The sequence below is a fragment of the Tamandua tetradactyla genome, chromosome 2 (genome assembly GCF_023851605.1).
Source record: "Tamandua tetradactyla isolate mTamTet1 chromosome 2, mTamTet1.pri, whole genome shotgun sequence".
Taxonomy (NCBI): domain Eukaryota; kingdom Metazoa; phylum Chordata; class Mammalia; order Pilosa; family Myrmecophagidae; genus Tamandua; species Tamandua tetradactyla.
This window is the reverse complement of record NC_135328.1, coordinates 51,309,984-51,326,918: the sequence shown is the minus strand read 5'-3', so window position 1 is coordinate 51,326,918 and position 16,935 is coordinate 51,309,984. Positions and strand designations below refer to the sequence as shown.

The following is a 16,935-nucleotide window of genomic DNA, read 5'->3' as shown; positions in this document are numbered from 1 at the left end:
TAAATGTTTGCACTAACATAAAAAAAAGCCAAATTATTAACATTGGTTATATCTCCCCTGCACACCATCCATTTCCCCCTCTTCTAGATCATTCCACTCAGCATATAAACATGCTACCATTTTCCCATCTTAAATAAAACTTTCTCCAATATTGCCCCATTTCTTTTTTTTACAGCAAAACTTACTGAGTGTTCTAAATTTGCTGTTGCCTAATTCTCTACCAGACCCAATCTACCTTTTCCCTGCGTTAAAGCTGCTTTTTAAGGTCACTAATGACCTCTGCATTGTTAAATCCAACAGTCAAGCTCAGTTTTCATCTCAGTAGATTTATATGACAAAGTTGATTACTCCTTCCCCCAGGAACTCTTTCTTTACTTGGCCTTTAGAATACCAATTTCCTGATTTTCCTTCTAACCTCATGGTCACACTCAGTCTCATTTTCAGGATTCTAATTATCCTCCCCATCCCCCAAACATACCTCTAAATGTTTAATGTCAAGGCTTAGTCCTTAAACTTCTTTTCTTCTCTATCTAAATTCCTTTAGATGAACAGGAATGTTCATCCTGTTTAGATGAACAGATGAGCCTGTCCATATCATAGCTTATAAAAACATTTATAAACTAACTACTCTTAAATGTGTATCTGCAGCCTGGGCTTATTAGCCCCTAAGTACCTGATACAAATATCCAACTATTCCACATCTCTACTTAAACATCTAATAGAAACTGAAGATTTCTGAAGCTGACCTTCTGATGTACCCACCCCCAAGCTGTTCATCCTACAGTCTTTCCTATGTTAATACATGGTACTAAGGTCAAAAACCTTACAGTCATCGTTGATTATTCCCTTTCATTTATCCTTCATTCCTGTCTTCTTCTCACATCCCAATCTGGGATTAATTTTATGTCAATTTGGCTAGGCTGTGGTGCTAAGTTGTTTGTTTAAACACTAGTCTAGATAATGCTGTGAAGCTCTTTTGTAGATGTGATTAATATACAAAATCAGTTGACTTACATACAGGAAATTTATTGCCCTCAATAATGGGGACAAATCTTTTCCAATCTGTTCAGGCCATAAGAGCAAAAACTGAAGTTTCCTGGAGAAGAAATTCTGTTGCAAGACTGCAACATCAACTGTTACCTGCGTTTCCAGCCTGCTGATGTGTCTTGCATATTTTGAGCTTGCCAACTCCTACAAGCATGTAAAATAATTCCTTAAAATAAATCTCTTTATATGTATATAAATATATATATATAATATACAATACAACATATAACATATCATATATATATATATATATTTATATTTATATTTATATTTTATTGGTTCTGTTTCTCTGGAGAATCCTGACTGATACACAATTCATCAACATTTGACTCTAACTTAAGAACATATCCAGAATCTGCCACTTCTTACCATTTCCATTACTACCACCCTAGTCCAAAACACCATCACACAGTTTATTATAAGAGTCTCCTAAATGCCCTCCCTGCTCTGCCCCTATCCTCCTTTAGTCTACTGTCAGTAAAGCAGCCAGTGACACTTCAAAACATGTCACTCCTATCGTCAAAATATCAAATGACTTCTTCTCACTCAAAGCCGGAGTCAACATCTTTATACCATGGCATAAAAGATGCTATATGAACTAGCCCAATTTCCCATTTTTCTCAAATTCACTCTACTTCAAGCATGCTATTCCTTGGACACATCTAGCATATTCCTTCCTGCCTCAGGACCTTTGCAAAGTTGTTCCCTAAGCCAGAATGTTGTCCCCCCAGATATCCACATGCTCATTCCTTTACTTCATTCAGTTCTGCACTCAAATGTCACTTTCTCAGTGATGCCTTCCCTGGTCACACTATGTGAAATTGCAATTCCTTCCTATTCCCTCCCTTGTTTTATGCTCTTCCTTAGTTCCTACTCTCATCTAAAACACTATATAATTTATTTATTTATCTTGTTTACATCTGTCTCTCCCCACCAGAATACAAGCTTCATGAAGGCGTGGATTTGTGTCTACTTTGTTCACTGTTTTATCTCTAGCACCTAGAACGGAATCTAGCACATATATTTACATATATGTACAATATTTATTGTCTCACTGGATAAATGGATTAGGAAAGATGTCAAAGCTTCACCCATCCTGAACTTTTGCTCTAAATTGAACTCCTACAGTAACACTAAGTGTAAGCATTAACTACATGCTACCCCTCATAGGCATTTACAATTTTTTACATTTATGTCTTAACCTTCTCAGTTGGCTTTGAGCAGATTAACAGAATGGAAGAAACAGGAAAAATGTTTAATATTGTTTTATAATTATTTTTTCACACAGTTTGTGCTTAAAAAGTATCTAAAATGTTTCCTCTCTTCCATTTTTATTGTAATTTCCTTGAGTGCATGGACCATATCTGAACCTAATGGCAGCCCTTAGCATGGGGCCACTTTTTAAGATATATTGCTAAAGTAAGAGCAATAAATCTTTTAATAATAGTCTAAATGCTCCAGCTCATCTACCTAACCAACTCAGCCCCACACTCCCAGAACATGCTATCTGAATCAATATTTGGCACTTCTTCTAATCTGCCTCAACTCTACAAGAGGGATTCTTGTCTACCTTGTTCATAACTGTATCCTCACAGCCAATAACAGTACCTGACAATAGTAATCACTCAAATACTGAAAATCAAACACTGTATTAAGAGTTTTATATTCATTATGTCATTTAATGTTCACATTATATTATTTAGCTCCAAATTTTGGAGGAATAAATGGAAACCAGGAAAGCCTCAGTCCTTTTCCAAAAGACAAGCATAAAACAGAAAAGCCAGGATATGAAACCAGATTTGACTTCAGAACACTCACCCTTAAGCACTACATTATACCGTCTCCCTGACTGAATCATGAGCAGCTAGTAGACGGGGAAAGACAGGAAAGGGGTAGGCATTTATAAGCACTAGGAAACTGCACTTAAATGTAGCTCCCTAGGGTTAAGTCTGCCTTACTTCATGGTTTACTCACAGTTCCTTTCATTCTGTGCACCAGCTCATACATTCGGATGCAGCCTTCCACTCTGATCCCCCGAGAGGACTGAAGTACCACAGATTCTGTATGCTGGTTCTCATGTTTGGCCTACATGGACAGAAAATGTAAAAAGAATTACCCTTTAGGCGGTAAAGTTGGTGTTATCCCTTCTAGGCAAAGATGTAACACTTATGAACAACAACAACAACAACCAAAAAATAATTTAAGTTAAAACTAGTGTGTTTCATAACATTACCCCTACTCTGATTGATAGAAAAAAGGTAACCAGAAACCATAATGGGATACAATTTCACACACATCCTCAAACACACTGTTTTCCCCTATTAACACTTTGCATTAGTGTGGTACTTTTGTTACAATTAATGTAACGATATTGTTATAATTATACTACTGATTATAGTCTATACTTTATTAGGGTTCACTGTGTTTTATGTTATATAGTCCTATGTGTTTTTATTTTTATTCTAGTAACATTTACAACCTAATAATTCCCCATTTAACCACATTCAAATATACAATTTGATGGTGTTAATTTTATTCACATTGTCGGGCTACCATCACAACTATTCATTACTAAAACTTTTTCATTGTCCCAAATAGAACTCTTGTCTACCAATTAAGCATTAACTTCCCATTCCTGACCCCCACCCTGCTCCCTGATAGCTTGTATTCTAGTTCCTGACTCTTGAGAATCTGCTTTCTCAAATTATTTCATGTAAGTGATATCATATAATATTGGTCCTTTTCTTTCTGGCTTATTTTACTCAACATGATATCTTCAAGATTCATTCATGATGTTACCTGTGTCAGAACTTCATTCCTTTTTATGGCTAAATATTCCATTGTATGTATATGTCAAAGTAAAAAAAAATTATTTTAGTTTTATACATACAATCTAAAATTTCCCTTTTAACCACATGTATATGGCACATTTGGTTTATCCGTTCATCTGTTAATGGACACTTAGGTTGTTTCCACCTTTTGGCAATTGTGAAAAAGGCCACTATGAACATCTGTGTGCAAATATCTATTTGGCCTGCTTTTAATTTAATTTTACCTAGAAGTGGAACTGACAGGTCATATAGTAATTCTATATTTAACTTTCTAAGGAATTGCCAAACTGTTTTCCACAGCAGCTGTACCATTTTATATTCCCACCAACAATGAATGAGTGTTCCTATTTCTCTACATCTGGTCTGACACTTGTTATTTTCCGTTTTTTAAATAGTAGCCACTCTAGCAGGTGTGAACTAATAGCTTATTGAGGTTTTGACTTGCATTTCCCTAATGGCTAATGATATTATCTTTACATGTGTTTACTGACCAGTTGTGTATCTTCTTTGAAGAAATGTTTATTTAAGCCCTTTGCCCATTTTTTAATTGGGTTGTTTTTTTGTTATTGACATTATTTATTTTTAAAAATAAGTATGTTTGTGTATGTGTGTCCATATATCATCCCCTTCTGGCACAGAAATTATAATTCTAAAGATACTGCTGCTCTGAACTTGCCTTTTTTCAGTCTCTATTATCACTACATATTAATATATAGTACCTTTCTCCTTTTTTTATAGCACCTTTTTTTTCCTTTAGTGGGTATAGTAAAACATGCATGGCATTCCATACATTTTTATGTGTATAATTCACTGGTATTAATTACATTCTCAGTGTTGTACAACCATTATAATTATCTAGTTTTAGAGTGATTTACCACCCAAACAGAAACTATATACCAATTAAGCAACAGTTCCTCATCCCGGACCCCAGCACTTGGTAACCTTAAATCTACTTTCTGTTTCTATTCTCATTTCTTTTCACAATTGTACAGTACTCCAACTGTAAAGATATACCAAAGTTTAATTAACCAGTTCCCTGTTGATGGACTTTTGGGTTATCCCCTAATTTTTGCTATTATAATTAATGATGCTACGAACAGCTTTGAGTATGCAGAATTTTGTTTTTCTACAACTGTATCTTTGCTATAGATACCTAAAAGTGTGTATACTGGGTCCAAAGGTATAAGAATAAGTAACTTTTGCTAGACTGTAAACTTCTCTTAATAGGTATTAATATCATAATATCATTTTGCATTCCTACAAACAATATATGATAGTGTATGTTCCTACAGCCTCACCAACAAAATATGGTGTCAAACTTTGTGAATTTGCCAATTTGAAAGGTAAAAAATGGATCATGATGCAGCTTTAATTTGAATTTCTCTTATTATTAGCAGGCTGGGAGCATTTTTTCAAATATTAAGGACCCTAGGTTTTTCTTTAACATTTTCTATTGTGAAATAAAACATATATGCAAAAAAGCAATACATTTCAAAGTACATTTTAACAAATAGCTATAGGACAAATTTCAAAGTATGGTATGGGTTATGGTTACACAATTTCAGGTATTTCCTTCTAGCTGCTCTAATACCCTGGAGGCCAAAAAGAAATATCAATGTAATATATTCAGTAGTTAAACTTATTTGTTAAATCCTATCTTCTCTGTTACAATTCCTCCTTCTCATCTGAGCTTTCTCCCAGTCTTCAGAGATACTCGGGCAATGACCATTCTAACTTCTTCATGTTGAAAAGGGGTGTTAACATTACGGGGAAAGGGATGCAACTGGTTCAAGTTCTGAAAGAGGCTGAAATCTCTGGGTTTCAAGGTTTATCTGCCATAGGAACAATCTGGAGGTTTTAGGTTTTTTTAAAAATACACCTGAGTTAAACTTTTATAGAAGTCTTATATAAAGCCCTGGGTATTCTCTAGGACTTTCAGGAATACTATTGATTGGAGTGTGCTATACTGTGCCAATTAGCAGTACCTACCTGAGGCTTGCAAAAGAGTAACCTTCAGAATAGCCTCGTGACTCTATTTGAAATCTCTCAGTCTCTGAAGCCTAATATTTTTACATCTCTTTTCCCCTTTTTGTCAAGAAGGAACTATCAATCCCATGATGCCAGGGCCAGGCTCGTCCTTGGGACTCACATCCCATGTTGCCAGGGAGATGTAAACCCTTGGAAGTCATGTCCCTCATAAGGGGTATAGTTTATTTGCAGAGTTGGCTTAGAGAGAGGCCATATCTGAGCAACAAAAGAGGTTCTCCTGAAGTGACTCAGACATAATTATAGGTAGGCTTAGCTTCTCTGTTACAGAAATAAGTTTCATAAGAGCAAACCTCAAGATGGAGGACTTGTCCTATTAACTTGAGAGTCCCTAATGCTTGAGAAAGTATCAGGAATTTTCTAGACAAAAAGTTTAATAGATCCATGTTTTTTCTTCAGTCCTCAAGGGATTTTGCAAATAGTTTTTTATTATCTGCCCAACATACTCTGGAACGTATCAATATATTACATTAAGCTATACAGAATTATAAGATCTCATTCCCTATTCTAGACTCCATGTGTTTAGGTTGTTTAAATGAACAGGCCAGACAGGCTAAGTTAAAGTGTGGTACAAAAAAGTTAAATTTTTGACAAAATAAACATCTCCTCCTTTGGTCTCACACAGAAGGTGAAGTTTTAGAATACAGGCACTATCATACTTTATCCCGTGTCATTTTCAGATTCATGAGTCAACTTGGCAAGGTGGTGACGCCCACTTGTCTGGTTGGGCAAGTGCTAGCCTGTCTGTTGCTAAGACATTTCATGGATTTAAATCATGACCACACTGGAGACATCCACAGCTGATGGCATTTGCAATCAGTTAAGGGGAGTATCTTCTGCAATGAGTGACATTTAATCTAATCACCAGAAGGCTTTTAAGGAGGATTCAGAAGAGACAATCACTCTTCTTGCTTCAGCCAGCCTCTCCTAAGAGTTTGTTGAGGACCTTCACTGGTACTGCCAGCTCATAGCCTGACCTACAAATATTGGATTCTTACATCCCCAGGGTTGCCCAGCCAGCCTCTCCTGAGAGTTTGCTGAGGACATTCGTTGGAGCTGCCAACTTGCAGCCTGCCTTACAGACCTTGGCCTCTACATCCCCATGGTTAAGTGAGACAATTTTATAAATTTTGTATTTACAGTTATCACCTGCTGATTCTGTTTCTCTAGAGAACCCTAGCTAATACATTCTGCATTCTGATTTACCTTAGTCCCAACCAGATCAGCTTCATTTGTATCTCTAACTGAAGTCCAATCTCTTTTTCAGCTTCTTTAACAGTTGCTGTGGAGTAATGTTGACTTTCAGAGCTGCAGAACTCTCTTAGTTGTCACACAGGTACCCAAAGTTGCAGGGAAATATCAGGTTACACACACTGCACATAGAATCTCAGAACTTTAATACTTAAAACTAAGGAATAAATATGACTGCTGTTAAGAGCTTATAATCTAGGTTCTAGTTTTCTTCTAAGTATTTTCTAAATGAGACCTCACAGTATTTGTCCTTTTGTTTCTGGTTTATTTTGCTCAACTAATGTCCTCAGGGTTCATTCATCTCATTGCATGCCTCACAACTTCATTCCTTTCTGCAGCTACCCAATATTCCATCAAATGTATACACTACAGTTTGCTCTTCCACTCTTCAGTTGATGTATCCTTTGGCCATCTCCATCCATTGGCTATCATACATACATTTCTTTTGTATAAGCTATTATATATATATACATCCTTAGCCTGTTTTTAAAAAATACTGGACTTTTCTCACTTTTTAGAATCTCTTTATATGTTGTGGATATTTTCCCTTATATAAATTGCTGCGTTTTTCCCTGTTTATTATGTGCTTTTGCTTACAGCTTTTGCATGCACGTGTATGTAATGAAAACATTGATTTCTAATGTAATTGAATTTATCAATCTTTTAGTATTTCATGATTTTGAATTATAATTAGGGAACATTTTTGACTCCTGAATCCAGTCACATTTTCTCATACTACTTTTATCATTTAGCTTTATATTTGTATCTCTGATCCATTTTTCATGTATCCTGATATATTTTGTATGGAATGTTTCCAAGTTTATGTTTTTCCATATAGAAAATATTCCCATATCTTACTGCTAAAACACCACTGATTAAAAAGTTCTTTTCCCCACTAATCTGAAATATCATTGTCTCATGTACTAAACTGTGATTTGCACTTAGGTCTATCTCTACATTTTCTATTCTTTATTTCATTTTTCCTATTTGCTTTTTTTTTGGATAACAAGTGATTTATTAGGGGTATGACCTGTGAAAGATAAAAGGGAGATGAAACAGCTTTGGACAGGGGAAATATTCAGACATTAATGCAGGTCTGACACATCATCTAAGATGATAATCACTGCAGCCTATTTATTGCCACTGAGGGGCCTCTTCAAATATCAAAATGTTTGTTCAAATAGAGGAAGTGGAGGCAGTGAGTGAGGCTTGAGCACCCACCACAGTGGAGGAGATGGCCTATAGCCCATTTGTGGAGATGGAGGGTGCCCCATGGGATAGTGCATGAAGGGTGAGTCCTGGAAAGGAGGGGACCCTCTTGCAGCCATGTTAACCTCTTCCATCATCTTAGCACGGAATGAGCTCCTGATGTTGCTGTTCTCCATGGGAGCTGCACAGATCCTAAATCTCTGTGTGGAGGGGTCTGTATGTCAGGTATTCCTGGCACTGGTGCCTTAATACCACATCCTTCTTGTGCCTTAACTTGAATGATATCCAGTCTGTGTTTCAAGAGGCTGCTTCCCTGCTTGCCTCAACTATTACTCTCTCTAAATCACGAGTTCTGATCCAATCCTCATATTCCTCCTTCTCAGAAAGAGCAAACTGTTTTCTGAATGAGTTCTGTGGTTGCTGTAGTTTTTGGCACATCTCCTGAATTCTTTGCCTTGACTCAAGACGTCTGATGGGTCCAGAACACCTCTGTCAGCTGGAGAGGCACATGGCATGGCTGCTAGCTTTCTGTACTGGCTTGTTGTTTCATAAGGATTTCCTGGGGGTGTTCTTCTGCATCTCCAAAGATCTCTGGCTGTGTGACTCTCGTCTCTCTCCTATTTGTTTTTGTAGGCCTATTAATATGCCAGTGCCACACTGCTTTAATTATAAAGATTTGATGATGTGCCAGCATTCAGATCTTGCTCTTATTTTTCAAGGTTTTCCTGGCTATTCTGTCTAAGCTTCTCTATGAACTTTGTGATCAGCTTGTTTACAACCAGAAAAAAAAAAAAAAAGAATTTCTATGTTTGGGATCATATTAAACATCTAAATTAATTCAGGAAACATTGCTATTTTTATGATATTGAATCTACCTATCAAGAATTCAACATGCATTCCCACATGTACCCCGTTTGAAAATATTATGTACCCCAGAAAAGCCATGTTTTAATCCTGATTCAATTTTGTGAGGGCAGCACTTGGTTTAATCCCAATTCAATACTGTAGGGTGGAAATTTTGACTAGATTATCTCATGGAGATGCGATGCAGGCAATTGAGGGTATAATCTTTGATTAGATGGAGAGGTGACTCTACCTATTCTAGGTGAAGTGATCCTGATTAGATTACTAGAGACTTTAAAAGGGGAAGCATTTTGGAGAAACAACAGAAACCTCACAGTAGAGCTGACACAGATGCAGACACATGGAGGAGAGACACAGATGTTTGGAGATGCTTGGCCCAGCAGACGTTGCCATGAGATGTTAAGCAAGCCATATACTAAAAAGAACCATATACTAGAAGCCAAGAGATGAAAGCCAGCCCCAGAGAAACAAAGTAAGGAAATCCCACGGGAACAGAGGCTGAAAGCCCATAAGCAAGGGACCAGCAGATGTCAGCCACGGGACTTCCCAGCTGATAAAGGTGTTCCTGACCCATCAGCTTTTCTTGAGTGAAGTACGCTTGTTGGTACCTTAATTTGGACGCTTTTACTTCCTTAGAACTATAAACTAGTAACTTAAGAAATTCCCCTTTATAAAAGTTGTTCCAGTTCTGGTATAGTGCATACTGGCAGCTTTCAAACTAACACACTTTGTGTTCAGTATTTCATGTTTTAAGGAGTGTTTCATAGTTTTCTTAAAAATGTTTCTGCATATTTCTTGCTAGGTCTGTGTCTTGGTAATTTATTTTATTTTTTGCTACTGTATGTGGGTTCTTATTTTCTAGTATATCTTGCAACTGGTTATTGCTATTTACACAGACTATTGATTTTAGTATATTATTTCTGTATCTTCTTACTTTAGTACATTTTCTTATGGTTGATAGTTTTCCCATTGATTCTTTTATGTTTCCCAGATATACAATCATATCATTCTCAAATAAAGTTTAACCTTTTCCTTTCCAATCCTTACATCTCTACTTGACTTTTCTTGTCTAATTAAGTTGGCTAATAACTCCATTACAATGCCAAATAATGTACACTACATTTTAAGTTTAAAAAGGGTTATGCCAGTCTTGCTGTTGTATTCCCAGCACCTAACACAGGGACTGGCACTTACCAAGCACAAATAAACTCTGTTAAATGAATGAATGGATAGTGGACTGAATAAACCAATCTTATTAAAATGGCATTTAAGGGGACTTCCGGAGAAGATGGCGGCTTAGTAAGACGCGCGGGTCTTAGTTCCTCCTCCAGAACAGCTACTAAAGAAATAGAAACAGTACAGAACAGCTTCCGGAGCCACGACAGAGAACAGAAACACAGCGTACCCCATTCTGGAACGGCTGAACCGGCTAAGAGAATCCGCTGCGGTGAGGTCCCCGAGAGGAGCGCGCTTCCCCAGGCCGTGGCGGCTGGCGGCCGGAGCCCCTCCCTCCCTCCTTCCAGGGACGGTTGGGAGATTTGGATCGGCGGTCCCTCAAGCTACGGCGGCTGGTGCCCCCCCCCCACGCGCGGCTTCCCAGGCCGGCTGGGAGCTTTGGATTGGCATCCCCCCAAGCCGCGCCGGCCGGCGATCCCCCCCACCACGCGGCTTCCCGGGCTGGATGGGAGATTTGGATCGGAGGTCCCCCAAGCCGCGGAGGCCGGCGACCGGAGCCCCTTCCACACATGTGGCTTCCCGGGCCGGTTGTGAACTTTGGATTGGCATCCCCCCAAGCTGCGGCGGCTAGCGCCCCCTGCCACATGCGGCTTCCCGGGCTGGCTGGGAGCTTTGGATCGGCACTCCACCAAGCCACGGCGGCCGGCGCCCCCCGCACGTGCAGCTTCCCGGGCCGGCTGGGACATTTGGATCGGCATTCCCCAAGCTGCGGCGGCCGGCGCCCCCCCCCCACACGTGGCTTCCCGGGCTGGCTGGGAGATTTGGATCGGCATTCCCCAAGCCGCGTTGGCTGGTGACCCTCCCCCACAGCGAGAGTCTTCCAAAGTTAAAGGAGCCACAGCATCTTTTACTGGTGGGACTCGCAGACAGACGAGCATCACATACTGGACAGGATAAGAAAAACAGAGCCCAGAGACTTCACAGGAAAGTCTTTCAACCTGCTGGGTCCCACACTCAGGGAAATCTGATTAAATGCCCAGGTGTCAGCAAAAAATAACGGATCACACCAGAAAAATTGAAGACATGGCCCAGTCAAAGGAACAAACCAATAGCTCAAAAAAATGCCCAGACGCCAGCAAAAAAAAAATGGATCACACCATGAAAATTGAAGATATGGCCCAGTCAAAGGAACAAATCAATAGCTCAAATGAGATACAGGAGCTGAGACAACTAATTCTGAATATACGAACAGAAATGGAAAACCTCTTCAAAAACCAAATCAATAAATTGAGGGAGTACATGAAGAAGGAACAGGATCAACAAAAAGAAGAAATGGAAAGTCTGAAAAAACAAATCACAGAACTTATGGGAATGAAAAACACAGGAGAAGAGATGAAAAAAACAATGGAAACCTACAATGGTAGATTTAAAGAGACAGAGGCTAGAATTAGTGAACTGGAGGATGGAACATCTGAATTCCAAAAAGAAACAGAAACTATAGGGAAAAGAATGGAAAAATTTGAGCAGGGGATCAGGGATATGAATCATAATATGAAGCGCACAAATATATGTGTTGTGGGTGTCCCAGAAGGAGAAGAGAAGAGAAAAGGAGGAGAAAAACTAATGGAAGAAATTATCACTGAAAATTTTCCAACTCTTATGAAAGACCGAAAATTACAGATCCAAGAAGTGCAGCGCACCCCAAAGAGATTACACCCAAATAGGCGTTCCCCAAGACACTTACTAGTTAGAATGTCAGAGGTCAAAGAGAAAGAGAGGATCTTGAAAGCAGCGTGAGAGAAGCAATCCATCACATACAAGGGAAACCCAATAAGACTATGTGTAGATTTTTCAGCAGAAACCATGGAAGCTAGAAGACAGTGGGATGATATATTTAAGTTACTAAAAGAGAAAAACTGCCAACCAAGACTCCTATATCCAGAAAAATTGTCCTTCAAAAATGAGGGAGAAATTAAAACATTCTCAGACAAAAAGTCACTGAGAGAATTTGTGACCAAGAGACCAGCTCTGCAAGAAATACTAAAGGGAGCACTAGAGTCAGATACAAAAAGACAGAAGAGAGAGATATGGAGAAGAGTGTAGAAAGAAGGAAAATCAGATATGATATATATAATACAAAAGGCAAAATGGTAGAGGAAAATATTATCCAAACAGTAATAACACTAAATGTTAATGGACTGAATTCTCCAATCAAAAGACATAGACTGGCAGAATGGATTAAAAAACCGGATCCTTCTATATGCTGTCTACAGGAAACACATCTTAGACCCAAAGATAAACATAGGTTGAAAGTGAAAGGTTGGGAAAAGATATTTCATGCAAATAACAACCAGAAAAGAGCAGGAGTAGCTATACTAATATCCAAAAAATTAGACTTCAAATGTAAAACAGTTAAAAGAGACAAAGAAGGACACTCTCTACTAATAAAAGGAACAATTAAACAAGAAGACATAACAATCATAAATATTTATGCACCGAACCAGAATGCCCCAAAATACGTGAGGAATACACAGCAAACACTGAAAAGGGAAATAGACACATATATCATAATAGTTGGAGACTTCAATTCGCAACTCTCATCAATGGACAGAACATCTAGACAGAGGATCAATAAAGATAGAGAATTTGAATATTACAATAAATGAGCTAGACCTAACAGACATTTATAGGACATTACACCCCAGAACAGCAGGATACACCTTTTTCTCAAGTGCTCACGGATCATTCTCAAAGATAGACCATATGCTGGGTCACAAAGCAAGTCTTAACAAATTTAAAAAGATTGAAATCATACACAACACTTTCTCGGATCATAAAGGAATGAAGTTGGATATCAATAATAGGCAGAGTGCCAGAAAACTCACAAATACGTGGAGGCTCAACAACACACTCTTAAACAACGAGTGGGTCAAAGAAGAAATTGCAAGAGAAATTAGTAAATACCTCGAGGCGAATGAAAATGAAAACACAACATATCAAAACCTATGGGACGCAGCAAAGGCAGTGCTAAGAGGGAAATTTATTGCCCTAAATGCCTATATCAGAAAAGAAGAAAAGGCAAAAATGCAGGAATTAACTGTCCACTTGGAAGAACTGGAGAAAGAACAGCAAACTAACCCCAAAGCAAGCAAAAGGAAAGAAATAACAAAGATTAGAGCAGAAATAAATGAAATTGAGAACATGAAAACAATAGAGAAAATCAATAAGACGAGAAGTTGGTTCTATGAGAAAATCAATAAGATTGATGGGCCCTTAGCAAGACTGACAAAAAGAAGAGAGAGGACGCAAATAAATAAGATCAGAAATAGAAGAGGAAACATAACCACTGACCTCACAGAAATAAAGGAGGTAATAACAGGATACTATGAACAACTTTACGCTAATAAATATAACAATGTAGATGAAATGGACAAGTTCCTAGAAAGGCATGAACAACCAACTTTGACTCAAGAATAGACGACCTCAACAAACCAATCACAAGTAAAGAAATTGAATCAGTCATTCAAAAGCTTCCCAAAAAGAAAAGTCCAGGACCAGACAGCTTCACATGTGAATTCTACCAAACATTCCAGAAAGAGTTAGTACCAACTCTGCTCAAATTCTTCAAAAAAATAGAAGTGGAGGGAAAGCTACCTAATTCATTCTATGAAGCCAACATCACCCTCATACCAAAACCAGGCAAAGATATTACAAAAAAAGAAAACTACAGACCAATCTCTCTAATGAATACAGATGCAAAAATCCTCAACAAAATTCTAGCAAATTGAATCCAGCAACATATTAAAAGAACTATACATCATGACCAAGTAGGATTCATCCCAGGTATGCAAGGATGGTTCAACATAAGAAAATCAATTAATGTAATACACCATATCAACAAATCAAAGCAGAAAAATCACATAATCATCTCAATTGATGCAGAGAAGGCATTTGACAAGATTCAACATCCTTTCCTGTTGAAAACACTTCAAAGGATAGGAATACAAGGGAACTTCCTTAAAATGATAGAGGGAATATATGAAAAACCCACAGCTAATATCGTCCTCAATGGGGAAAAATTGAAAACTTTTCCCCTAAGATCAGGAACAAGACAAGAATGTCCATTATCACCATTATTCAACATCTAGTTGGAGGTTCTAGCCAGAGCAATTAGACAAGAAAAAGAAATACAAGGCACCAAAATTGGAAAGGAAGAAGTAAAACTATCACTGTTTGCAGACGATATGATACTATACATGGAAAACCCGGAAAAATCCACAACAAAACTACTAGAGCTAATAAATGAGTACAGCAAAGTAGCAGGTTACAAGATCAACATTCAAAAATCTGTAGTGTTGACTTCCGGAGAAGACGGCGGCTTAGTAAGACGCACGGGTCTTAGTTCCTCCTCCAGAACAGCAACTAAAGAAACAGAAACAATACGAAACAGCTCCCGGAGCCACGACAGAGACCAAAAAGACAGCGTACCCCATTCTGGAACGGCTGAACGGGCAGGGAGAATCCGCTGTGGTGAGATACCCGAGGGGCGCGCATTTTCCCGGCCGGGGCGGCTGGCGACTAGGGTCCCCTCCACGCTCGTGGCTCCCCGGTCTGACTGGGAACGTTGGATAGCGGGGCCCTCCCGCCACGCTTGGCGTCTCAGGCCAGCTGGGCAATTTGGACCAGCAGTCCCCCAAGCCGCGGCGGCCGGCAACCACCCCCCCTCCACGCGCGGTTTCCCGGGCCGACTGCGAGATTCGGATTGGCAAGTTAAAGGAGCCACAGCATCTTTTACTGGTGGGACCCGCAGACAGACGAGCGCCACGAGCGCCACCTACTGGGCAGGAAAAGAAAAACAGCCCAGCGATTTCACAGAAAAACCTTTCAACCAGCCGGGTCCCACACCCAGGGAAATCTGATCAAATACCCAGACACCAGCAGAAAATAATGGATGACATATTGAAGATATGGCCCAGTCAAAGGAACAAACCAATAGTTCAAATGAGATACAGGAGCTGAGACAACTAATGCTGAATATACGAACAGAAATGGAAAAACTCTTCAAAAACCAAATCAATAAATTGAGGGAGGACATGAAGAAGACATAGGCTGAACAAAAAGAAGAAATAGAAAATCTGAAAAAACAAATCACAGAACTTATGGGAGTGAAGGACAAAGAAGAAAAAATGGAAAAAACAATGGATACCTACAATGGTAGATCTAAAGAGGCAGAAGCTACAATTAGTGAACTGGAGGATGGAACATCTGAATTCCAAAAAGAAACAGAAACTATAGGGAAAAGAATGGAAAAACTTGAGCAGGGGATCAGGGAACTGAATGACAATATGAAGCGCACAAATATACGTGTTGTGGGTGTCCCAGAAGGAGAAGAGAAGGGAAAGAAGGAGAAAAACTAATGGAAGAAATTATCACTGAAAACTTCCCAACTCTTATGAAAGACCTAAATTTACAGATCCAAGAAGTGCAGCGCACCCCAAAGAGAATAGACCCACATAGGCGTTCTCCAAGACACTTACTACTTAGAATGTCAGAGGTCAAAGAGAAAGAGAGGATCTTGAAAGCAGCAAGAGAAAAACAATCTGTCACATACAAGGGAAACCCAATAAGACTATGTGTAGATTTCTCAGCAGAAACCATGGAAGCTAGAAGACAGTGGGATGATATATTTAAATTACTAAAAGAGAAAAACTGCCAACCAAGATTTCTATATCCAGCAAAACTGTCCTTCAAAAATGAAGGAGAAATTAAAACATTTGTAGACAAAAAGTCACTGAGAGAATTTGTGACCAAGAGACCAGCTCTGCAAGGAATACTAAAGGGAGCACTAGAGTCAGATATGAAAAGACAGAAGAGAGAGGTATGGAGTAAAGTGTAGAAAGAAGGAAAATCAGATATGATATATATAATACAAAAGGCAAAATGGTAGAGGAAAATATTATCCAAACAGTAATAACACTAAAAGTTAATGGACTGAATTTCCCAATCAAAAGATAAAGAACGGCAGAATGGATTACAACCCAGCAATACCACTGCTAGATATCTACTCAAAGGGCTTAAGGACAAAGACACAGATGGACATTTGCACACCAGTGTTTATAGCAGCATTATCTACAATTGCAAAGAGATGGAAACAGCCAAAATGTCCATCAACAGACGAGTGGCTAAACAAACTGTGGCATATACCTACGATGGAATATTATGCAGCTTTAAGACAGAATAAACTTATGAAGCATGTAATAACATGGATGGACCTAGAGAACATTATGCTGAGTGAGTCTAGCCAAAAACTAAAGGACAAATACTGTATGGTCCCACTGATGTGAACCAACATTCGAGAAATCAGCTTGGAATATATCATTGGTAACAGAGACCAGCAGGAGTTAGAAACAGGGTAAGATAATGGGTAATTGGAGCTGAAGGGATACAGACTGTGCAACGGGACTAGATACAAAAACTCAAAAATGGACAGCACAATAATACCTAAGTGTAA

At 38.7% G+C, this 16,935-nt stretch overlaps 1 protein-coding gene across 3 annotated transcripts in view; it reads right to left on the bottom strand.

The window, feature by feature from the left end:
* The window catches only part of GLE1 (GLE1 RNA export mediator), an 84,517-nt gene that overhangs the window by 47,856 nt on the left and 19,726 nt on the right, over nucleotides 1-16,935 (bottom strand). For all 3 annotated transcript variants that reach the window (XM_077146468.1, XM_077146463.1, XM_077146476.1), the window contains exon 3: nucleotides 3,022-3,132. In XM_077146468.1, coding sequence (XP_077002583.1) covers nucleotides 3,022-3,132 — 111 coding nt within the window. The remainder of the gene's footprint in view (nucleotides 1-3,021; nucleotides 3,133-16,935) is intronic.